The 26,790-nt window shown below is 41.7% G+C and overlaps 1 protein-coding gene across 6 annotated transcripts in view; it reads right to left on the bottom strand.

Moving 5' to 3' along the window:
- The window catches only part of LOC111871673, a 114,258-nt gene extending 88,315 nt beyond the window's left edge, over window positions 1-25,943 (bottom strand). For all 6 annotated transcript variants that reach the window (XM_023864928.2, XM_023864927.2, XM_023864933.2 and 3 more), the window contains exon 1: window positions 25,729-25,943. In XM_023864928.2, coding sequence (XP_023720696.1) covers window positions 25,729-25,737 — 9 coding nt within the window. In that variant the 5' untranslated portion in view covers window positions 25,738-25,943. The remainder of the gene's footprint in view (window positions 1-25,728) is intronic.
- Between the last annotated feature and the right edge of the window lie 847 nt (window positions 25,944-26,790).

Below are 26,790 nucleotides of genomic sequence, written 5' to 3'. Positions count from 1 at the left end.
TCGAATAATCCTGGTGATTCAGTCCTTGCAACTGATGACACGGCGCACGCGCTTTTGAATAGAGAGACTAATTAATTTGTCTATACAGAGAAGGTGAGAGCTTGTAGAAACCATAAATGCTGTTTTCTGAACATACAGACTTTAACACGATGAGAGTCCACAATTGAGAATGGGTCCTAGCCTGTGATTGGTTGGCTCTCGATTCAGTGTGGGTGATTCCCACACGTGATTTTTACTCGTTGAGGGTGATATTTCCTGATGCTAGATTCGTGTCCAGAAATTTCTGTAAGCTTAACGCAGCTAGCAATGAAATTAATTTCTACTTATTTTTCTGTTCTTTTTTGTTCTCTTCTTTCTTCCTTTCCTTTTCTCCACCTTTCCTTCTTTTCTTTTATACTCTTTTATTTTTCGTTCATTTCTTTCTTAATTCTTTCTAATATAAGGCGAAGTGCCGGTCACACTAGCCGAGCGGTCTAACCATGCACTGTCTTCCCTCGCTCGGAAGCCGGGATCATGAGTTCGAACCCCACTCCGGGCATGGATGTACAGTGTTCGTGAGTGTGTGTGTTTATGTGTGTGTGTGTACAGGTAGAGGCCTTGCGACGAGCTAGATCTGCGGTAAACCAAAATGAAACGGAGAGTTTCATGGAGATAGACCAAGGCCCAAATTGGGGCCCTAGCGCCAAAGGGAGAGAATGAGGTACAGTAAAAGGTAACTTTGTCCCTGTGGCTAGTTAATTAAGCACCACGTCATGAAGACGTAAGGGGGTGTGGAGGTATAGCACCACCGTTCTTGACCTTGGCACTACATGGAAATGGCATTCTGTATTCATAGGTTAGTTAGTTAGTTATTGGAGAGGGTGGGTTTCCCCATGCACTTAGACCAGTATTGGTCCATTGTGCTTCCCTCTATGTAATTCTACCAGTCTCTATACCCTACCGATATTGGTGCGTGCCATCAGTCCCGCCGAGCCAGCAAGTTCGGCCTCACTGGCTTGGTGGTCTCTATAATGCTTCCCCCATCTATCAGAGGCATTAGAGACTACTGTTGGGTGGGAAACGTCCTTGAATTTGGCTCGGTGACCTCCTTTGGAGATATGAGGTTCTTTTACGTGCCGTAAAGCTACGACACGGGACCCACGGCTTAAAGTCCCTCCCGGAGGACTTGTTCCCTGAATTTTTCCGCCCTTAAAAATTCGACGACCTCCGCCGGGTTTGAACCCGCGTACCACGGGTCATGAGGTGGGAACGTTACCTCTAGACTACGGAGGCCGCTGTATTCATAGGTTACCTAAGAGAACGTAAAATTTGAGGGTTTCACTGTGGTGACTATGAAGAATATTGTATTCTGGGATGTGACGCCGTATAGTGTGGTAGATTGTTACTGACGTTTCAGGGGAATATTTTTCCTAAATGTTGGTAACGGTCAGCCACACTACATGGCACCATGTCTGAGACGGTAGTGGCATTTATTTAAGTAAATTTTAAAAAGAAAAATACCCGCAATGGAGATATGCGGCTTAGAGATTGTGCCCGTGAAACATTAAAGCCTGATCACGATGCCTGATAGACTAGCGTGTGAAATGTCAAGTGCTGGACGACCGAAAGCTCAGTGTCGTTACTTTGTAATTTGGGTCGGAGAGGCAAGTTGGTTCGCGTATCTGAGGCCAGCACGGGCTGGCTGCCAGATTACGAGGCGAGCACACAACAGGCGGTGCACCAAGAATAAACATTTTGCCTCTTGCCCACCAACACATGTTCTGCTTGCTACCCACTTCCTCACTCTCTGAGTCTTTTCCAACGCGACGTTTCAATAACCTCGATTTCAGTGCATTTCCGTACAGTGTGTACCACAACACACTTCTGACCATCGGCGTTTCCGCATCAGTATAGATGGGGAATGTTCCGAAACTACTTTCGAGAAAAATTTATTTTCGATGGATGACTGCCTTTGTGGTCTAGTGGTCAGAGTTCCTGACTACAGGTCCAGAGGTCCGAATTCGATTCCCGGCGCTACCACATTTTTTCTCAGAAATAGTGGGTCTGGAACGGTGTCCACTCAGCCTCGTTACGATAATTAGGAGCTATTTCAAGGAAATAGCGGCTCCGGTCTAGAAAACCGAAATCAACGGCCTTGGGGATTCGTTGCGCTGACCATGCGACCCCCTCTATCTGCTAAAGTTGGCACTAACTTCGACGATAAGCTGCGGTCGCTCGGTCAGTATAGTTCGCTTGCGGATTAAAACCACGGAGCTTTTTTTTTTGTTTTATTTTTTTGATATCTGAGATTGTTACGACCGTGACAAATCGTATTGTGATCTTTTTGGCTATGTCATCATGCAGTTTGATGAGGTAAACGAAGTTTTGAAGGAACCTGTTGCCTCCGTGAAGACTGGTACAGCAGATTCCTCCGAAACATTGCTAACCACCTAGGAGACTAGATGGTGTCATAGCCCGGAGGACCATAAACTGATTTTCGACGTGTCAAATATAGCAAGGTGCCAAAGCGTGAACCGATCGGGAGGGAAGGCATTTCCTCCCTTGCGGAGTTTATGAAAACACCAAAATAAAAAAAAGAAGGAAACACAGCAAATATTAATAATAAATGAGCTAGAACACGGTTTATGACGCCATCTTTGTTTCAGCATAGAGACCCACAACTCTAGTGAGATCCGTAAAATTATTCACGGCTCAAACGCTAGTTGCAACAAAATTCTCAGTCGATCCCTCGAAAAGAAAAAAAGGCTAGCAGTGCCAATGTGCCTAACAGAAGGTCCAGTTTCAGTGCTTTTCAGAACAGGCCGCTGTGAAGAATATTTGGAATTAAGAGAAAGGATATGACGCGACGACGGTAGCTGATACAATGGGAAACTTCATAATTTGTATTCTTCATCAAATATTATTAGGAGGATGAGCTGGGTGGGACATGTTGCACGCATAGGGAAGCTGAGAAACGCATATCGCTTGTTTGTTTTGAAAAACTTGAAGGGTGCAGATGACGTGAGGGACATAGACGTATATTGGAGGATAATATTAAAACTGATCTTAGATAAATATTCTGTAAGAGTGGCGAAAGGACTCATTTGGCTGAGAACAGTTTTCAGTAGTGGGTTTTTGTGAACACGGAAAGGAAACTCCATGTTCTGTAATAAAGGGATTTTCTTGACATGCTGCGTTAGTACATGCATTGTGCGTCTCACAGAATGTTATGTACTGTGCACTGTCACTCAGCTTGTTGCTTTAGTACCTACTGCATGAGTTCAGTAGGCCCACAAATGTGCATTATTATCCTATCGGCTGGGACATTTGTCCATTGAGGAAGTTTTCACACTCCCGTCGTAAATAATAATAATAATAATAATATCAGTAACAACATTAAGTGTTGGTGTACCTTCAAAAAAAATTTTTTCAAATTTCAAATATTAGGAGATCAGGATATATCAGTCGGTATAGCGATGGGCTATGGGCTGGACTGCCCTGGAGTCGGAGCTCGATTTGCAGCAGGGGCAAGAATTTGTCTCTTGTTCACAGCGTCCAGACCGGCTCTGGGCCCACCCCAGCCTCCTATACAAAGGGTACCGGGGACTCCTTCCTTTGGAGTCAAGAAGTCGGTGCTTTAAGCTGGTCATTTACCTCCGTCTAGTGCTGAGGTGAAGAATGGTGGAGCTATACCTCTAGTCCCCCATACGTCTTCTTGGCGTGGTGCTTAATTATTTAAGCGCAGGGGAAATTTAATTATTTAATCCTTGCTTCAAGTAACAGTGAAAATATAATTTAGGATAACTAGGATTCTGGACGTTGTATATCGTCTCGTATTNAACTGAGTAGGTGCCTTTCCACATTTTCTGCTGAAGGAGGAAGTAGATCTGGTAAGATCTAAAAGTTTGTGACGGTATTGCTACAAGTATTATGGTTTTGGACATTATCCATCGTCTTGTCTATTTTCTAAAAACCGTCCTGTTTCTTTATGAAAACGCAGCGTTGCTGAGACTGGATTCTGTCCCCGTCCTCAGGTAAAACCTACTCAGTTCGGTCCAGTAGATAGAGCTAGCCCCTACTGAGTAGTGAGTAGGTGTTACCTGAGGACTGGGAGAGAATTCAGTCTCCGAAACGCTGTGTTTTCATAAAGAAACAGGACGGTTTTTAGAAAATAGACAAGACGATGGATAATGTCCAAAACCATAATACTTGTAGCAATACCGTCACAAACTTTTAGATCTTACCAGATCTACTTCCTCCTTCAGCAGAAAATGTGGAAAGGCACCTACTCAGTTGTGTCCAGTAGATAGAGCTAGCCTCTACAGAGTAGTGATCTTACCAGATCTACTTCCTCCTTCAGCAGAAAATGTGGAAAGGCACCTACTCAGTTGTGTCCAGTAGATAGAGCTAGCCTCTACAGAGTAGTGATCTTACCAGATCTACTTCCTCCTTCAGCAGAAAATGTGGAAAGGCACCTACTCAGTTGTGTCCAGTAGATAGAGCTAGCCTCTACAGAGTAGTGATCTTACCAGATCTACTTCCTCCTTCAGCAGAAAGTGTGGAAAGGCACCTACGCATTTGAGTCTCTAGAACGAGTGATCTCAGTTACTATGATTCAGACTAAAGCTTTCGAAAGTGTTTGATTGACCATGTTTCCTTATTTTTTAGTATATTTTCCTCACTGGTCACTACAGTTGATAATGAATTTAGTAACACACGACGGAATTACGAGTACTAACAGACCAGGCAGTGGCAGTTTCTGTTCATGTATATGGAATTGAAAACTGGGTTCTGAATACATCTGAAAGGAGGAAAACTGAAACAGCAGAAATTAGCTTTTTAAGGCGTGTTTCTGGACACTTACAGATAATACGATAATACGCAAACTCCGTGGCCTGTACTCCGCAAGTGAACTATACCGACCGAATGACCGCCGCTTGTCAGTGAAGTTAGTGCCAACATTAACGGATAGAGTGTGTCGCGTGGTCAGCGCAACGAATCCCCACCATCGTTAATCTCGGTTTTCTAAAACGCAGCCGCTATTTCCTTGACATATGTCCTCAATTATCATCACGATGCTGAGTGGACCCCGTTCCAGACCCACTACTTCTCAGAAAAAAAATGGTAGCGCCGGGAATCGATCCCGAGACCTCTGGATCTGTAGGCAGGAACTCTGACCGCTAGACAACAAAGGCTGTCGGGATAGTGCGCAATGCATTGCAAATATATGATTTAGAAGAAAGAATCTCGAACTACAATAACAAACGACATAATCACATCTTAAGAATACACTCTTCAAGCTTAACCCCAAAAGTTAAGAATTTCCAACCAGACGGGTGACACGAGGGGAGGATAACCTCTGAGACGGAACGGGCCAATGAGAGCCTACGCTGAAGTAGATGATGATGATGATGATGATGATGATGATGATGATGAAGATGAACGACTGTTTTACTACCGGTACCACAGTGCAGATATGTGCACCAGTGGGGTGTACATTTTGCAGATACTTCTGTCTGGTTTTGAATACCGCATACCGTTGGCCTGGCGTTTGTTTCTTACATACATTTCACTGTGAAAGATATCTACGTGACAAATCTCGAACCCTCTGACGAACACAGATTTCGTATGATTTTGTCTGTGTATGTGTGTACTAGGGGCACGCAGTAGCGTAGTTGCTGGAGGCACCATGCTACAAACCGAAAGGTCCCGGGTTCGATTCCCGATGAGGCAATTGGCTTTTTCAATTTACCTAATCCTTCCAGCCGCACTATGGTCCTGGGGTCAACTCAGCCTCTAACAGAAATGAGTACCAGGAATCTTCCCGGGTGAAAAGGCGGCCTGCGTGTGATTCTGACAACCTTACCGCCTACTCTGAGCCGATTGTCTATAGAGAAATTGTGGAAGCCTCGACGTGTCACAACCCTATGGGCCTTCACGACCTGTTACAGGGATAGCTTTACCTTGTTCTTTTATTTGTTTAATGCCTACAATTACATTTAAGATATTACATTTTGAACTTACTATTCATTGACAGTAGAGCATTTACTTCTTTTGGCTTACAACCCTCATGAACGAACTTATTTTTCCTTGTAGTTCAACTACTGAAAAGTGAGAGCCATGATTCATTACCCTGGGTCGAGTTGCTTGTTTTGTCTTTGAGAGGGAGATAAGGACATATTTTTATGAAAATTATTTTCTCGACAATTTTATTTATAATTATTTCAAAGCAAGAAATCCTGACATATGTTAATAGACCACCATCTTGCTTTCTCGGGAAATTGGCTTAAGGTATTCATACCCTTCGGAACCAATTTTGTGTGTAATATTGCCAGTACAACGTTGAATGGAGTTAGTGTAAGGTTTCTTTGGGCACAGTGTGGTGTTAGTGAGACCTTGCAAGATAAGATATAACGCTGCCGAAGCCTTGACAGTGAACTGATCCATAATACAGGGGAGGGAGAACGAACCTTGAAATGCAGTGTTCTAGGTCAGTAATACGTGTTCCAACCATCACATTTGTCCTTGTCAGTTCCGTTACTGCGCCTAAGTATGATAGTCCATGGGGCAGAGGCCTTGAGGAGCTAACAATTGCTCAGCCGGTCAAAAATTTCCCGCAAGTTATGCAATCCGCAGGTCCGTGGCCGTATTGACAAAAACCCTCCACTGTTCCGTATCCTGGGCTAGATTAATCCAAGCCATACTCTCACATCCTTTTTCTTAAATATATGTATTTGGTCTCCTTTCCCTATTTTGAAAATAATAATAATAGGGTTATGAAATAACCTTGCTGACTGTGTGCCTGTATGTGTATCTCCCATATCGTTGGTAGCCAACTGGTCGATTGCTAGGTAACGGCTCGGTAAACACGTTCCCATGGCAACTAATACACAAACAATAATAGAAGAATTGTTGGAAACGGTGTTTTCTGTGTGGTCCGTGTCATATAATCGGGAAGTATGCCATTAGTTTTCCCACCCCCGTGTGAAGGCGGGGTCGAATACCTCCACCGTGACCCTGCCAGTCGTAGGAAGCGACGAAAGGGGAAGTCTCATATCTGAGACAGTAAAATATGGTCGCGAGTCCCAAGGGACTCCGACCCGAGAAAGATCGCTCTGGCAAGGGCCAGCAGCATATGCACAAGACAGACCCGTCCTCTCGTCAGAGAGGGCGCCCCACGAAAATAAAACCGTAACTGTCAAACGGTAATAATTAATATCTGGTCATGAGCCCCAGATGGGGCTCGACACCAAGACTTACTGACTGACTGACTGGCCGTCAGTCGCACTGTGACTTTGACTTTGACTAGTTTTCCCAGAACTTCTTGTAATATTAACTTTCGATCAAGGCCTAAGTGTTTCTAGTGAGCTGTCCCTCCTCCAGGTTTTCCTATCAGAACTTTGTATGCATTTCTCTTTTTTCATCCTTGTTACATTCGCTGGCAATCACACTCTCCTTGATTTGATCAATCTGATGACATTTGAGGTGTACAATTTAAGAAGCTCCTCATTATTCAGTTCTCTCCACACTCCTGCTACTTCGTCCAGTTAAGTTCACATATTCTCCTCAGCATCCTGTTCTCAGATGGTTTAAGGCCATGTTTTTCTCTCAATGTGAAAGATCAAGTTTCACACTCATGGAAACAAATAAGCAGAATTATACTTGGGTATTTTAATTTTTTACATTCGGACACTTTACAACACATCGCCAAATTCACGTATAAATCAGCCCTCATTTTAATTAATAAAAAGCGCTGTAACAGTGACGAAAACAACCAAACAATTTAAAAATTGAAAGCTAAAATATGAGATGCACACGCTGCAAGTTTATTCCATGAGTTACCAAACTCTGAATCATGATTCCCAGGGGTCACGACGGACTCCAAAGTGTTTCCTGGATTGTATTATTTAGAATATTGTTGAAGAGTCTCATTTTTCTGGGATATAATGCCGTGTAGCCAGTTAAAAGTCAACGGAAGTTTCGGAGGAGCTCGCTTGTTACTTGCTTCATGTTGGTTTCTTGATTAGCTTATTCTTCGACCCTGAAGATGGAGGCGATTTGATCCTCCGAAACATCAGTTGACTTTCAACGGACTACATAACGTTACATCCCAGAAGATAGGACTCTTCATAACCACCGGTGTGAGAACCTCAAATCCCGTATAAAACACAGTTGTATACCTCCATGGTTTTGACACGTCATTGACTCATGAATATATAATACAGACGCTTTAGAAAAATGTAGCTTCAGCCGGAGAAACATTTCGTCGTTTTTTTTTCTTGTTGTGGCTGTACAGGAACGTTTTAACTGTAGGTGTAGAGAAGCTCTAAAGCTATTTCGGTTCCTGCTGTCACAGTACAGCCTTACAGAGACCTGCGGCAATGTACAAAACTGCATTTTTCACTGATCAGCAGATATATAAGTTCACGAGAATTATGTATTATTTTAGGAAGCCATGGTATCACAAAGTATGAAAATCCCTGGCGTAGTAATATAATTAAATTGGAATGTTCGTATGTCGTCCTAATAAGCCTACATTGAACAAAATTTTCAACGTTAACGACATTTGGAAAACTGCTATTTCATTGATTTGCGTCGTCTCCCAGAGGTTTGGCGTCGCGTGTTTTTCGCCGAAAACTTCTCATATATGAACGCTGCCTACTACAGCAAGCGATGTCTGATATCCATACCTATTTAAAATCCCACATACCAGCGGAGTGGGATGTGGAATTCTTCATGGCAGGGGCTTTAAAAATAACACAAGTTTTCCCGTCATACGTTAGAACTTCGGCTTCAGCTTTACTGTAATTTGAGCGCCATATTTGCTGTATTGGTGTGAAATTATTTCGCTGATTAGTTTTAATACAAGTTGTATTTTACAGTATCGGATTTCATTCCATTATTTTTTTAACTCCGGCTGAAAATATGTAAGTACATCTGCCAGACCGCTCGTGATACGTGAAAATAAACATTTGCCAAGATTTATTCCTACGCATTATACCTAGCGTTTCCCTTTTCTTTATTTCTTTCTTTCTCTATGGCTGTACAGCCCCTTGGACCTTGGTCGCTTTTTCAGTTTCTTAATCCTATACGCAGTCGGTAGGACTCCTTGGACAGGGGGAGCAGCCCGTCGCAAGGCCGCTTCCTACACAGAACAACATAAAGACAGAATATCTGTAAACAGACGTCCATGCCTGGAGTGGGATTCGAACCCACCCCTGTGTTCGAGCGGGCGAAGACAGTTCATGCCGTAGACCGTGCGGCCAATGTGATCCATCCTAGAGCTTCTAGTTCAGAAAAATATAGTATATACATCTAGAGTTCTTTGGCAGTTATGGACCAAGCAAAGAGACTTAGGAGGAGACATAAAATGTCTGTTTCACCCACTTCTCCCCCCGTCTCTTTCGAGACGTCATAATCAATTTCTCCTGCATTTGCGACGTTGTTTCAGCTGCAGAGTCTGTATGCTGTCAGTTCAAATGGGAAAATAACAATGAATTGTGATTGGCATGGATTTGGAAACAGTCACAGAAGTTGAATTCAGAATCTAAGTAACGAAACTTTCTCAGTTCCAGAGGTTAGGTCTGTAGGGTGTAGCGTCGAGTGGGAAAATGGGCATGATTTGTGATGAATTAAGAACTATTTGAAAATATTGGTCGTAGCTTCTATTTAATGTATTATCTCAGCATTTATATGGAGGGACTGAGGAATATTACAAGATGAATTCCATCAGAGTAGCCCCTCTGCGGGTCGAATATCGAACTTGTTACCTTCCGAATCCGAAGCATTCCCAGTCCACAATTTCATTAGCGTAATGATACGAGTTACAAACCTTTCTGCTATACAGTGTGCCTCGAGTTTGTACGCACAGACACCACCACCCGGTTTCATGATGAATATCGAAAGGAGAATGTCTTTAGAAAGAACCTGAACCGACGTCTGAAAGGTATTGAAGTTGAATGTGATGTGGCAACACTGTTTCCGTTCTACGTAATCGAGTTTTCTGCGAAGATTACGCGTCAGTCAGAATTTTACAAAAGAACATGTTCGTCTCATTGTTCGTCAAGGAATCGCTTTGTGCAGTCAGTAGGCCCGAATATCCGCCTAGTGTTGTCGCAATTCATTCAACTTCAGTCGCATTTTCCAAGAAAATTATTTATCCATCGAAGTTTTGTAAAGGGATGTTTTCCTGCCAATATTTTCTCACGGAATCGCATTATGGAGACCATAGACCAGAATATCTCTACAATGACGCCATGCTGCAGTCAGGTGTAATCGCGTTTTTTCACAAAACTATGCGTTGATCGAAGTTTTATCAAGAGATATTCTCGTCTAAATGTCCATATAGGAATCACATGCTGAGTCAGTAGGCATGAATTTATATAGAGGTTACACGTAATTCTTCATACTTCCCAGTCATTTGTTCAATTTTAATCTTGACTACACTCACGAGTTTAAATCCACAGAGTTGCAGATTGCGGACAGTTAACTGCTAAGTAAGAGCTGAGGCTTTCACGGAGGTGACTATGAAGAATGCCGTCTTCTGGAATGTGGCGCCGTGTAGATCTTGTGTAAACCTACGTTTCGGAGCAGGTGTCTGCAGAGTGCAGACACCTGTTCACACTGGTTCCTCGCTCGGGGATTTTTCTACCCTGAAGATGGAGGCGATACTTTGCTCCGAAACGTCGGTTCACATAAGATCTACATGGCGCCACATCCCAGAAGACGGCATTTTTTCAGTTAACATTTAAAATTATACACTGCTGATATGTCTGCATGCCAACCGGGAAATGATGCAGACCGTTCTTCATAAAAGTCCGTTAAGCTGCCAAATGACCCTCTTTTTTCCTTAGCGTTGCTGTGACCGCGAGGGGTCATTGTGCAGATATCGATTTGCTGGGAATGTTCATCTCTGAAGGAGGTTACATACGTTCCACAAATGCGACGTCTCCGTACCTCCCCCTCCCCCTCCATCGCAGAAGTAAGACATTAATTAAGCATACTGGAAGCTTATACGCGTAAGTTGCGTTTCTATTACATTGCCTCTGATCGATAGACTGGATGAACACATGTCATAACCTCATTACATGTCCCTACGACAGTTGGACGAGTTTTGCAACGGTTTGCCTCCTGCTCTGCTGAGATCCCTTCAAGATTTAAAATGAACCTTCCTCTCTCATGTTGTCTTCTCTGTCATGTCACCATTTATTTCGGTAGATGGATATTGAAATTTCGGAAGTACATACCACTTTCGTCTTCAAGGTATAAGATGGAGACAGTAGGCCGATTTTTCTCCGAAAAGTATTTACTCACCTACCAGATCACACGGTGTGGTAACCCAGAAGGTCATTACCGCCGTCATGAAAATCACAGACCTTATATTTGTTCCTCTGAAAGTGTTTTGATTATTTGATTAATTTTAATACAAATTTTAACTAAGAATGTGACGCAAGGTCTGAAAATTTAATAAAAATAATGTACTCTCAGGCAACGCTGTATTAAATGTTATTCTGAACTCCAGAATTCTTCTTCAGAGTAATTCTCCTCTTAAGTTATACATTCATTCCAGCCTAGTATCCAAATTTCAGTGTACTTTCAGATGTCATTCTTCTGCACGTAATATAGAACAGCTTCGGCATCCTTTCGAATCGCTGCCGTTGTTTCAAACGAGATACCTTATGATGATTCTTCATGGTAAAGAACAAGAAGAATTCACATGGACCCAGATCTGGTAAATAAGCAGGGTGTTCCAGACTACAATCGATTACTTCCCCAAAAACTCCTTGATGAAAACAGCATGTGTGAGACCGCTGTCATAGTGCAGGATCCACCTGTCGGGGAAAAATTCTGGCCCCACACTACGAATTCGGTCTTTCAGTCGGTCGAAACCTTGGTTTGATATGCTGAGCACGTGGGATAGACTCTCAGTGCACTATCGCTTTGCAGTCAAAGAAACAAATTAACAATATCTTCAATTTTGATTTTGACATCCGCACTTCCTTGGGGCGGGGTGAACCTCGAAATTTCCAGTTCATGGTCTACCGCCTTCCCTCAGGTTCATACTGAAAGATAGATCTTTCATCCCTGCTGATGACCTCATCCAACCTTTCGTCTTTTTCTTCAATTCATTGCAGACACTCAGCGCAAAAGTTCCTCCTCCCCTGCAGCTGATCTTCAGTGAGATTCTTCGGCGTCATTTTCGCAAGAACTTTATTCATAGCCACATTTTGTCGACATAATCTCAGTATTGATATGCAGTTCTTCTCTAATCATTCTGAGTGTGGATACTAATCATTCCGCACCAGAGGTCTCGTCTCTTCGACATTTTCATCAGATTTTGATGTAGTTGGCCGTCACACTCAAAATGGTCCATTCCTTCGGAAAGCCGTGTACAATATCACAAAACGGACACTATTGTTTTAACCTCTTTTTCACACTTGCCTTAACATTTTGTAGATTTCGGTTTTGTTTAAAAGTTAAAAAGCAATTTAATGGCAATTCTTTTTCAAAATGGCACCCATTTTTCGTGACGGGCTATCCAAGAAGTAATTCAGTCAAATTGCAACAGCTATGCAAACTCTAGACTTCCCAAGACTAGCATGCGTTTATGTGAAGTCCAGGCATCTACGTATAATGACAACTCCTGCCACCGCCCACAGAATGAGTTTCGTTTCGCAGTGTTGTCAATTTCGTTATTTAATAATCAGTCTCACACGACGTTTAATTTTGATGACGCTGTCAAATGAGACGGGAAATTGGTTATGAATGCCATGAGGTAAGAATTTTGGAACAGGCATTTGTAGTATCGCGAAATTTCTGCTTGTATAATGCATAATATGCTAGTGGAAAGTCCATCTGAGGCATACGTAGATGAGCGTATCTTTCAGACATGACCTTACAGTCGTAAATAAACCTCATTGCTTAACTTCAGGATTAGAGAGCTTTGTGGTTTTAACAATTGTCTGTAAGTGAAAATGGCTTTTATGATCGCCATTGTTAAGAGAAAATAGTTTCGCTGGTGTAGGATTCGAGATTCCCACAGCGATAGCTATGAAGAATTGTCTCTTGGTGTTATAACGCCTTCTAATCCGTTGAAAGTGAACTGGTGATTCGGAGGAACATGTTTTCTTCATTTTCAGGATAGAAGAATGAGCCATACAAAAACCAATATGAAACAGCAAGCTTTGATATTCCTCCGAAACTTCGGTTGACTTTCAACGGATTACACCGCGCTATATACCAGAGGATAGAGCTCTTCAGTGTTATTGATGTTCCTTGTAGGCAAACCCATGTTTAAATAGGTGTAAACCGAATTTATTATCTGTGAACACCATGTATTTGGGTTCCGGTCACCATCCCCATAAAAATCAGCACTATGATTTATGCTATTTTATTTTGAAGCACTTTAGTATGTAGAAGTCAATGAAATGTTCCTTGACCACCACCGAGCGCCCACCTTGTAATATATGTACACATGATACGGTAGTTCTGCACTATTAAACACAGTTTGAAATCAATACGGTTGGACATATTTTTACAAATTTTAGAATTTGTTAGAATGGTTTGATAGGATTGCCGTTATTCTGAATTAATACCATTGCCTCTAAACGGACAGTAATACATGCTCGATATTATCCCCTTAAAGACTTAATGTCTCCTAAATAACATAAGGTCACGATTTAGGGGTGACTATAAACGGTATATGCATTGGTGAATGAAGTTATTGACCACTTATACACACCACTCGGAACTACAAACAATCACAGCGCTATCGCTAATCTCCACACTTGACAAATCACCACAGCAACCGCTAAGCCTTTTCCCAGCATGCTGTGTCTTTATCAGCCGTTCCCTAGCAACGGCTTCTAACAGTGCAGATTCTTCAGCTTCCCGCGCTCAGGTCCTATCTTCACAGCCTTCCATGCCGAATTCAACTCTCAACTATCAACTGAACTGGTTGCCCCAGTTGTTTTCTTAACTCCTCGTTGCGGATCCCATAAACACTTCCTTTCCCCTGTTTCCTGCATAACCGGTACCGCGGGAACGTCTTTGTTGAGCCACTGCTCAGAACTGGGTCTGATATAACCGCCCATTTCAACTGTCGTTGTATAGCAACTGGTGTACATGCTACAGTAAAGAAATTCAGTTGGCACGCACCCCACAGGAAACATATTTCTTCACGGCTACAAAGACAGACCGGTTAAAGCTGTTCAGAGATATAATAGCTGATTAATGTGAGAATCATGCGAAACACAAAAATACACAGTGTGGCCAGAATACAAAATTTTAATACATTAAAGCAGGTGGTATATATAGCGACGGCTGGGTTATAAATGGTTAAAGGACGCGGTTCTGAGCTCTCCTCGTTTCATGGACCCCGGTAAATATGTATGACGTTAGGTGTAAACTGTTCACAAACTACTACAGCCACGCTTTTGACTGTAAACTGCGCTTAGCAGTAAACCTTTACTTACAAGCTTTTCCGACTTCTTAGCTTAGCTGGTCTTTAACTCCATTTTGTCGGTTTTGTATTTCCGGGGTTGTCTCTACTTCAGCTTTTTTTTTTTCGAAATTCAGTCTCGTTTTGGATTTTGAGATATGTCCAGATTTCTGTAATTCCCTATGCCTCAGTCTTTCCCGAGGGATTACTTTTGATGACTTGTCGAGCCGCATTATAAACGTGACCAAGAATATTACAAGTAACTGGTGAAAGGAGTAGGTGGGTGGACAATATTAGAATGGATCTTAGAGAGATAGAATGAGATGGTGTGGATTGGATAGATCTGGCTCAGGATAAGGACCAGTGGAGGGCTCTTGTGAACACGGTAATGAACCTTCGGGTTCCATAAAATGCTGGAAAATTCTTGAGTAGCTGCAGAATTGGCGGCTCCTCCAGAAGGGCTCAGCTCCATGAGTAAGTAAGTATTAATGATAGGATGTGACTATGCATGAGACTCGCCAGTTTTCCTATGCATTAGGTTCTGAATAGTCATCTATGTTCACAAAAGTTCTATTAGAATTTATTCATATCTGTAATTTTATTGTTCATTTTACTTAATTGTATATGTAGATTCACTGTACGTTATATTTTAGTACTATATACTATACTATATACTATATATACTATATATATACTATATACTATACTATATACTATACTATACTATATTCGGCCTTACTGCGCAACCTAAGGTACGTACAATTCTTATATTTACCCATTTTCGGCTGCTCATCCTTCCAACACTGGTCAATGACAACAAAAAGAGACACCGTAAGAATTGTGTATACCCGAGGATAGCCAGTAAGTCAGGAATTTCACGCGTAGGGGTTTTGTATGGTTTATAGGCGGGTTTTGGATTGATAATTGGATTTATTGACACCTTATACAAGATGTCGGAATGAAATGTATCCAAAATAAAAAAAAATCGAAAACTAATTGTCATACACGTATCCGATTTATATCATCGGAAAGGAGAATTCCGAGAATTTTTTTTTTTCATGCCCGACTCAAGCGCGTGCGCCAGCTGGTGAACTTTGGTGAACTCAGTAATGATGTCGACACCGCATGAACTGGTTCAGTGCGTGTTGTGGCTTACAGAGTTGCAATCTCTTACGGCTGTCCAGCGTCGTTTAAAACGCAACATGGACGTAAACCTCCTACACTGAAAAACGTTCCATTCTGGAACAACACACTGGGGACCATAAGTAGTTTTGTTGCAAGTAAATTCTCCTCGAAAAACACGGACCACGGACCCCTGAAGAAAATGTCGGTCGCATTACGTAGAGAGGCAGGCATTCCAGTGAAGTCCGCGCAAATCACTTCGTGCTGCTAGCTTGCAGTTACGTACAGATTCCATGTTCATTAGTGCACGGTGTGCTGCACAAAAGGCTCTGCCTAAGAGAGTACAAGATTCAAATAATTCATGCACTGAAACCGAGTGGCCAAGTAGCACGCACAAACTTCGCTGTGGACATGCTAGAAAGAACTGACGCGTCACGTGTTTTCCTCCGCCAACCGCGCTTCTCGGACGAGGCGATGTCCCATGTCAGTGGACACAGCTGCAGGATTTGGGGCAGTCAAAATCCACATGTCACGTGTGAGCTGGAGAGAGGCAGCCCCAAAGTGAACGTATGGGCCGGCTTAATGTACGATAAGATGGCTGGACCATTTCCTTTTCGGTAAAGACTGTGACCGGACGTTCGCACTTAGACAAGTTTGAGCTGTATGCGATGCCCAAATTACGACCTCAAACTATCCTCCAAGAATATGAGGCACAGCCACATTTCTGTCACCACGTTAGGAATCACCTGGACAGAGAGATGGCTGGGAAATGGACCAGCAGAGGTGGACCAATCGCTTGGCCTCCTGGGTCGCCAGATTCAACCCCGTTGAATTTTTTCTTGTGAGGTTATGTGAAGATCATTGTCTACCAGGTTAAGATCAACTGTATTCAACACCAGAAAGACCGAATAAGGGATGCTTAAACTATGATTACACCAAACATGCTTCAAGTAACTTGGAACGAGGTCGAATATCATCCGGATATTTGTCGTGCCACCAAAGGAGCCCAAAGTGAAATTTATTGAGAAGGTTATACCTTAAGAAAAAAAAAACTTTGATAGTTTCCCCATAGATATGTATAATATGCTTTTATTGCTAGTGGGGTGGGACTAAGTCCCTTGTACTGCGGGAACTTCTGGCCTAATGTACCAGCCCCAGATGATAGGTGAGGGTGATTGTGGAGCAGTTGGTTGAATGACGATTGGCAGGGGAAACCGAAGCACTCGGAGAAAACCTGCCCCAGCGCCACTTTATCCACCACAAATCCCACTTGACCAGACCCGGGATCGAACCCGGGCCGCCGCGGTGGGAAGCCAGCGACTAACCGCTTGAGCTATGGCGCAGCCCGATGTGTATAATAAAAGCTTTCTGAGATATAATTATTTTATTTCGGATATTTTTCATCCGGATACGTTGTACACACAACTTGGAACTACTGTCACTTCAACCACATATAAAGTATTTTCTCAGCCTAATTATTTTCTTGCCCTTATTCTGCAACTGCCAAATTCAAAGACTCGACTCAATTCAATTCTTTCTGCTGCGAACCTCATATCCCGGCAGGCCGACGTGTCGGAACACGACTCGACTCTTCTCAACTGGACTCTTTTTATAACCACTTTGCAGTACCACGCAGAAAACAGTTATTTTTTGTTGGTCAGGCGTGTTTACAGCGCCGTTACGGAAGTACTCGATTGTTGCTTGCGTATTCATTACCGAGGGAATGTGGTTACATAGTCGTAGCCTAGCAATGAACATCTACTCTGACTTCACTATTTCGGTCTTCGGGCATGTCACAATACATAACTTGTAGCGAATATATACAAACAATTGTGTCACTGGAAAAATATTAAAAAGTTATCACACACCCAGTATGACGCTGCAATACCATATTCATATATGCAACCTCCCCATCCCCAAAACCTTGACCTCTTTCCTGAATTCACATCTGTGGTCAGGGACCTACATCATTAGGAACATGTTACATTAGGTCAATGTTTGAAGCATTAAACATTGCTTACATTTTAAACCGCACATGCGTCATAGGATCAAGACATGATCCTGAAATTCCCTGTTTTACAGACGTTGGCACTATAATTACCACCGCCCGAAAAATAGATGATAAAACTTGGAGGCTTATAGTTGAAATTTTCGTATAAAGTCTTTATTAGATTATATTCCAGAATAAGTCTTTATCATATTCTGGAATATAATCTAAAGTTCTTGGCCAGGGAGTAAAACCTCCTTTGTTAACTAGAGCCTTGCAACGCTGCCGTGTGTAACAATTTTGTTAAAATAAATCAGTAAAATCATAAAGAGAACGGTTTGTTACCCTGTTGACCGTTGCTTGTTATTAAGATTGTTGTCTATTGAGAAGCGATGCCATACTGTTTGGTGGATATATATCAAATAATGCCGATCACAGTGGCCGCGCGGTCTAAGGCATGGACTGTCTTCTCCCGCTCAAACACTTGGATCGTAGGTTCGATTCCTAATCGAGGCATGGATGTCTCTGTGCGTTTATTTTATGTTTGTGTTGTTCCTTGTGCAGGTAGCGGCCTTGCGATGGGCTGATCCCCGTCAAAGGGGTCCTATCGACTGCGTATAAAGATTAAGAAACTGACAAAGCGGCCAATCTCCACCATCGGGCTGTAGAGCCATAGATAGATAGATAGATATCAAAGGATTTCGTAGGAGCGGAAGAAGTATGCCATCCTATTTACTAAACCACACGACATTGTATCGCAAAAGAGAGTAACTTTAGTAGGACTACTGACTCCCGTGGGGCCTCATATTTCATAGTGTTCACTTTTTGTAAGAAATGGTTAAAACGCCCAAAACACAATAGGCATATTATTATTCCAACCAGGTGGGAGACATAGTCACATATGGAAGTATAACATTACAAGTAGATTGCGATAAACCAATCGCCTACTTCCCTTTCATACAACAGATCCTAATATAAGAGTATATGTTTTCTTGTGAAACACTGGGCCAGTGAATGTTTTTACAGATTTGTTTCTCATTTATGATCCCATGTTGTTACCGTCGTTGTCTTTAAAATCGAACGCGTTAAGACTTAACGTTTTACCCTTGGAACATACACATGATACGAACACAAAGAACACACAAATGGAAAAGCGTAACTGTGAACTCGTTCTGTCGATCGTAACTTGAGATATGAGAAAATGTTAATCTGTCAGATCAAAAGATAAAAATACACGAGAATTTCTAATGCACATAGCTTGCATGCTTCAGTTTTCCACCATATATGTTCTGTTCGCCGCATAAATCACAGTTTCCAGCTGTGAGAATTCCTAGAAGGAATTTCGACATAGCCTGCTGCATCGTTACTGCAGGAGTGCTTTATTTTCCCGGAGTTCCTATATATGATATGTACAAAGAAATAGATTCGGCAGAGCAGCGTTACAGCTCAATCATGCACTGAATATCATATGTCTGGTTTTATGTAAACATAAAGATTTATATGTACGAGTCTATGTTCACCGTTGTTTCATGTGAGAACCTGGTCTCTTACCGTGATGAATGAACATAGATTCAGGGTGTTCCAGAAGAGGGTGAAGAGAATGCTTGAACCTAAGAGGAAGGGGACGGATACAATTGCATGTGGCGCACATGGCAGAGGTGGGAAAAGCATGCGAAATTTTGGCTGAAACGCCTGAAGGGAAACGGAAAGTAATCTTTTAAGTTTTATGGGGCTAGGTCAGGCTGAATCCACTTGGTACGTCGGCCACTAATTGAACTATTGTACCAGCCCCGGGTGACAGATGAGTTTGGAGCATTTTGTGGAATGATAACTGGCTGGAAAACCGGAAGTATTCTGAAGAAACCTACCTCATGCCACTTTGTCTACCACAAATCCCTCGTTACGTAACCTGAAATCGAATCTGGGTGTCCGCGGTGGGAAGCCGTAGACTGACCGCCTGAGCTATATGGCACCTCCAAACGACCGCTAACTAACATAAGGATTATGCTGTTCCTTTCCTGGTGCCTCATATATTGGCATTCAGAAACGTTTTCCACACTCATTCGCGAGAGGTAATAATTACCGCATGTAAATATATGGAGACTGAAGCTGTTAGAGGAAAACTGACCGTTCTGCATGGAGATCACTCAGGCGAATTACAAATGAACTTGACATTGCTGAATCTGGTGCAACACGTCATACAGTAAGGGTTAGAAAGGCCGCGCCATAGCTCAAGCGGTTAGTCCCTGGCTTCCCACCGCGGCGGCCCGAGTTCGATTCCGGGTTTGTTCAAGTAGGATGTATGGTGGATAAAGTGGCGCTGGGGCAGGTTTTCTCCGAGTCCTTCGGTTTCCCCTGCCAATCTTCATTCCACCAATTGCTCCACAATCACCCTCACCTATCATCTGGGGCTGGTACAATATGCCAGAAGTGACCGCAGTACAAGGGACTTAGTCCCACCCCACTAGCAATAAAAAAAAGGGTTAGAAAAATCCGCGAAGGCAACATTGAAAATTTTCAGTGAAGCAACATTTAATCTTACAGAAAACGAATTGCACACCACAGACACACCAAGATCGTAACTAAAGAAAATACATGCAAAAAAAAACAGTGAGCGTTCAGAGAAGAATTTCGACATTAAGGAAACTCTGCCTACTCTAAGATTACGGCAGAGAAGGGCCAAAAACACTGGAATTATGATGGCATTTCACATCGTAATGGCACAGAGAATCCCCTACTTACGTGTTCGTAATACAGGATTGATGGACCTACATAGTGTACATGGATGAAACATGCGTTCATGGATCATTTGACGTGAGCGATGATAGAATTCATGATTTCCTTGCTTCTGCTTAGAGTTGACACAGATTAATTACCATAGATGCTGATGACGCGGAAGTATTCTTGCCAAATTCATACATCCGATTCAAGTCGTTTCAGAGTACAGACAATTATCAAAACGACACAAATTTTCGCTGTTGTGAGAAGTTGCGAAAAGAGAAAGTAATTCCAAATCTACTTCCAGACTGTGCTGTGCTGTAGACAAAACCCCCTGTCGTAATATTCTAATGATTCCAGCCCCTACATCAAATTCCAGTGTAAGGACATCAGGATTAAACCAGAAGTGAATTCCATATGCAAACCGGGTTTATGCGAGTTTCTTAAAGTTAACAAACCCTTACTTCTACTTAAAAAATTGATATTTGGCAGAACACTACTACAAAACTGCGCTCTTATCGTCATATCGGCCAGAAGTCAACGCCATTAAGATGATTTGAGCAGCGGTTGAGAATTCTGTCGCCAAGAAAATTGTAACCTTGAACATGGATGATGTTTTTAAACTTGTTTATAAATATATGTGTTCCCAAATTTGTTTTAAAAAGAAAATTTGAAACACACACGTGACCATGTACGAGTTAAAGAGGATCAGTAATGAATTCTTTATGATGGACAGGAAATTTTTATGCACTTATGCTTTGAAACTTATTTATACAAATTTCCTTTAAAAAAGAAACTGGGTACACAGATGTGATCATGTACGCACTATTGAGGATTAGTGACGAATGACGAATTTTTGTGATGGGCAGAAAATTGCTACGCACTGATGTTCTGAAGCCGGTCACGGTAGCCGAGCGGTCTAAGGCATTCACTGTCTTCGCTTGGAAACCGGGATCGTGGATTCGAATCCCACTCAGGGCATGGAAGTTCAGCGTGTGTTTGTGCGTTTTTCTGGGTTTGTGTACAGGTAGAGGCCCTGCTACTAGCTGATCACCCGCCCAAGTAGTACTACCGAATGTCTAAGATCTAGTTTCATGGAGGTAGGCCAAGGCCCACGTGGTCTGTCTCCCACAGCTGGAGTATCTGCTCCGAACAATGACACGAGCACGGACAGCGAGGAAAGCTAATATTGCGATGCCTTTTGTGTATATCTGTGTCCTTACGGCGGGAATTTCGAAGCTTAATTAATTTCCATTCTTTCACTATAGTGCTGGATACACGTTAGAGTAAATAAGAGAAATATTTGTATAAGTGTGAGTGAACGTCTTACTTACAGAGCGTCACCCGCCCTCCCATCCACAATGAAACTGCAGCCACTGTCTGGCTACGTTCTTGCCATGCTTCTCACGCACCAACACAGAAGCCAGGTCTAAAGAACACAGTATGTATATAGTTACCTAAGTTTTTTTCATCCAGTTAAAACCGGAAGTACTAGTAATGGCAAGAACGTAGGCACATCTATGACCAATCAGTCAAAAGTTATCGTCGCCCTGATTACGAGAAAAGTTGGTTTGCTAGCATACTTCTGAAGTACACGAAATTACCTTATTTCTAATTACCATCTTACGCCATTTTGTACAATAGTTGGGCTGCATAGTATGTCGCGAACGAGCGAACAGTCTCTTATTTCAATGTATTGTTTCCATTCTTTTGGTATGCATCTATTGAAGTTTCACGAATATTGACATAAGTTGCCTTGTTTTATATTTTGTTTGTATGTAGTTATTTTGTTTCCTTCTTCTGCCTATGCTTGTTTTACAATTGGCCTTTGGGCTGTTGAATAAGCACGAAGATAATAAAGGAATCGAATTGGATTGAATTATGTGAAGCATAATTATTATTTGACAATGGACTGTGAAGTTGTTTAAAGATTTTGAAGACTCTATTTTCAAAATACACTTGAATTTTGTGTAACACTGTGTATACATTTTATGCTAGTCGTAATTGTAAGTTAACGAAAACTTGTACGAAAGTGTACGACCACGATGAGCTTTTTGTTCAACAAGAAACTACACTGTGGCGTATATGTAATGTAACTCATCACCCCAATGGGATTATAAAATAAAATTTTATCAGATATTACATAGAAGTTCATGGAAAACGCCTTTCTTCATCTTCACGGTCTGAAGAATGTACAGTTGAGTACTTTTTAACGTTCCATCGATAAGAACTTCCCTGATATCATTAGTTCTTTGGCATAATTGCTTTATTCACGCAATGTGTAGAATTAATTACAGAAATAATTTCCCATCATACCGGGAATTAATGAATAATTTCGTGTTATACGAGTATGTTCTTCTGGAATACGAACGATGTTAGGACCTAAAAATACGTTAGTAAAATCGTCGTTTACCGCAGAAAGCCTCTGCCCTGCAAGTAATTCCATTCTGGAATTCTTGTTTATTTTTTAGTAAGGAATGACTTTCTCTAGAATTCGGTAGTGTGTTTAGTATATTATTTCTATATTAATACTGTCGCGTAACATAGGCAACACGCGAAGCTCACTTCTGACACCAGTGTAACGTGTCGGCTGTGCGTCGTGACATGAGTAAATTGCGTGGGTCCTCGGGTCGGAACGAATTCTTTTATTGGACACTTATTTGTACACACACCCGTACAATTATTCACAATTCTTCTTGCACCCTTAATCTCGGTGAAATGTCTGTTGATCTGCTCGGCGACCCAACTGTTCTCGGGGACTGCTAGAACTCCACTGTCTGTCTTAGTCTGAGTCTGAGTCTCATTTTACGACGGACGGTCAGTCAGCCAGTCTTGGCATAAAGCACCCCTCTGGGACTTAAGACCAGATCTTTATTACTGTTTGACAGTGACGGTCTTGTTTTCTGTGGGCGCCCTCTCTGACGAAAGGACGGGTCTGTCTTTTGCGTATGCTGCTGGCCTTGCCAGCGCAGTCTTTCTTGGGTCCGAGTCCCTTGGTACATTCAACCCCTTTAAATAGGCCTTTTGCTGACCGCTTATGGAACAAGTCTCTCAAGAGTTTGGTTTTCCCGTTGTATACAATGAACCCTCTCTTGTCCTTTCATCTCCGGGAAAACGCGTTTGTTGCTTTGTTATTCCTAGGCAACGGCCCAGTGTTATCGCGTTCCCATGGATTCCCGGCACGCGACAATACGTAGTTTCCCGTTGACTTCAACGGCCCGTTCTCTTGTTTCTACACATATATTAGATACTAGATACAAATCTGCTTATGCACAATAACAAACAGGGGATATATTCTTTTGCATATTCATGAGTAGTTTTTTCATGTATTTTGAAAATAAATGGTTTTAAATCAAAATTTAGGTCTTAATGATAGCTATACTTAAAGATACATACTTTCTTTTTACAATGAACCATTTATAAGAACAGAAATAATGTGTAATCATTTGTGGGATACTCACATTTTCCAAACAGAATTATATGCTACTTTGCATATCCCAGTACCATTTGATGTTCACCTGTTGCACAGATAAACACCTCCTGATGCAAAGTGAGCACACTACTGATTGTATCAATAATTACTTTTCCTTTTATTCCATTAAATACCACTATTCTGAAAGATCAAATAAAATCTTTAAATCTTATTTAAACCCGGATTGTATGCCACATGATTTTCTCCCACGGGTTTTATTATAAACCCCAATATCAAATTTAATCGAAATAAATTCAGTAGTTTTGGAGATTAAATTTTCGGATGAGTGGGTACGAAATCTCAATTTTTGCATTGTTTTGTATAATTTGAATAAAACGCATAAAATTCTAATTCTTAAGGGGAATTATGTTTCCTTTATATCATCAATTTAATAATTATTAACTTAAAATGATTGGGAAGTTCTGAAAACTGAGTTGCATTGAATGCTTTCTTAGCGCAGTATTGGCCTCTTTGGTCTTGATTTTTATTTATCATTGATACATTGCGGGATACCAAGGTATACTTAGTCCTATCTTCAGATCAGCAGTTTTATTCTAATTATGCATAGGAGATTTATCTGAAACAAGTTTATTCCTCACTTCAATTATTTTCTTTATTTTCCTTCTGCTTTCTGTACTCTGTAAACGTTCACATGACGCAACATCTTAAAATATTGACTGGGTATTGCGTGTATATATGATGCTCATTAATTTTCAATGTCTTTTTCACAAAATCTTACTTCATTTATCACTGTTACTCACAATATAATTTCTTACAGTAATGTATTCCTTACATTTTTCATTCATAAATCTACTGTGCATTTTCTCCAGTTGAAAGAAAAAATGAACGAACGTCTATAGACAAGTCAAATTAGTCTATAGCTTCTTTCATTATGTTGTAAATAATCTACTGTGGATCTAGAAACCTGTACATTAACCTACACAGAGTCAGAAGTTATTGTTCAATATATTCTTGTTCATAGAAATAAATTTCAGTTGAAAGTTGTGAACGTCAGTAATATATGTATCTTTTGTTATATACTCCTACGGCTGTCTGCTGCTATTGCTATTACTATGTAAGAAATGTTACATCATGTTTATCATAACCCTGTTTTATGCTTTAAATATTCCATATATTAAGTATGTTATTTTAAGGATTAGGTTCCGAGTCTGTTGTACAGACGTCGAAAGAAAATTCAGTTGTTCTCTCTTCATTCGTACTGGTTTAGAGAGTAGAAGGCTTACATTGCTCCTGGCGTTTCGAATGGTGGTCCTTACGTGTTAATACTAGGATCGTCTTCAGTCGTTCCAAAAAGCGATACTGGAATACAGATATTTCCATCCTGAACATTATGTTTTGAGTTAGAGCAAGCATGGACACGATTCAATGTTCTCATAGCGGTGAGTATGAAGAGTACGGCCGTCTGGGCTTTAACGTCGGATGATTCGGTATAAATCCACAGACGTTTCGGAGGAACATATCGCCTCTAACTTCTCTTCGACCCTGAAGATGAAGGCGATGCGTGCTTTGGTAGACTTGTAACTATGTAACTACGCGGCGTTGCAACCCAGAATATGCTACTCTTCGTGAAGATAAACTTGAGTTAAAAATCGGATTAAGTTCTCAGTACGTCGTTTTGTCTAGAACTATCCTACCTCATGACTCCTTTGACCGAGCTCGGGGACTGAAGTCTCAGAAAACAATTTCAGGATTGGAAAATTGTACGCTCCAAATAAAAGTTCTGTCTTATCTTCTTCACTCTACGTATGTCATATACAGAATGATACTGTAAGTGGAAATATCTTAATAACTGCAATTTTTGCACTTCTCCTGTCTACGTTAACGTAATTATCTTAGGCGAAAATGTGTACAGGCGAGGTTGGAGAGGCAAACAAGAAATTGGCGACCAACTTATGAGTCTCTATGCACCTGTTGAAAAATATTGGCTAGGTCTATGTTGATTGGTTGAAGAATTCGTTTGCGATAGCTAGTAATTGCGCTATAACTTACATTCATCATGGGCCACTGTACATTCCTGGGAAGAGAGACAGACGGTGCACTAACTGGGTGGCCTCTCCGTGGGCCCACCTCAGACTGCCGCGAATGTGTCTGCTGCTTGGTGGTACCACGATCCACTCACCGTTGTGTGATATTCTTCCTGCTGCACAAATCTCGTCTGCGCGGATGTTCCTGTCTCGGACCCGCGCTCGATGGTTATGCTTCTGCTTTCTAATTTTGGAGTTTCGGTCGCCTGTCTTTTTGATAAGTCGCCAAGTTGAGTTGAGAGGAGAGCAGGAACGAAAGCGAACTATTCCCACCCTGCGGGTTAATCAGCACTAGCGCCGGTTCCTGAGACTTTCCTTTTGCCTTGTCTACCCATAGTTGTGCCATGTCTTAATTTTAACTTTGTGGAGACGTCGGGCGCCTCTACTATGGATGCTAGACTATTATACATGATTTAGTTCAATGACTGCGACATCCACGGACAAAGAACTATTTAGAAATCTTCTCTAGCTTTCACTGAATGTATACAGAAACACAGAAGATTTGAAATTACTAAGTCGGTGAGACGGAATGCATATATTGCAGGAAGTCCCTGTACGCCTTCGGCTTCTAACGCCAAGACTTGTGCAGTCTCTTACAGGAATGTGGAAATCTATTTCCAGATATAGTTAAACCGCCTTTCAGTCGCTCGATTGTCCAGACGTATTAATTATTTATCATTCGGATTCTGCTCGCCACTTTAGCAATAAGAGAAATGTTTCCATATACGTGTTCGTACCATCCCATCTTCATAAGACGCGGAGATAAACTGTGTATTTACAAATCACCAGTCTCCATCATGGCGACAGTAATTGCTAGTAGGCTTATGTCCTGCTGGGACCTAGCGTTGTCCTGGGCGGAACCGGCGATAACGTTTGAAAGCTTCAATCCAGAAAGTAAAAATCGGCTAACAAGGCTAACATCACTTGAAATTCAACGGGGAATAATTTACTTCATGTTTTTTCCTCTGCCCCTTTCTCCCTTTCCTTTAACCCTTTCATTAGCTTCATCTCTTTCTCCCCGTTCCAT

The sequence above is a fragment of the Cryptotermes secundus genome, unplaced genomic scaffold (assembly GCF_002891405.2).
Source record: "Cryptotermes secundus unplaced genomic scaffold, Csec_1.0 scaffold262, whole genome shotgun sequence".
Classification (NCBI taxonomy): Eukaryota; Metazoa; Arthropoda; class Insecta; order Blattodea; family Kalotermitidae; genus Cryptotermes; species Cryptotermes secundus.
The sequence above is the reverse complement of the archived record's forward strand: the minus strand, read 5'-3'. Positions and strand labels throughout refer to the sequence as shown.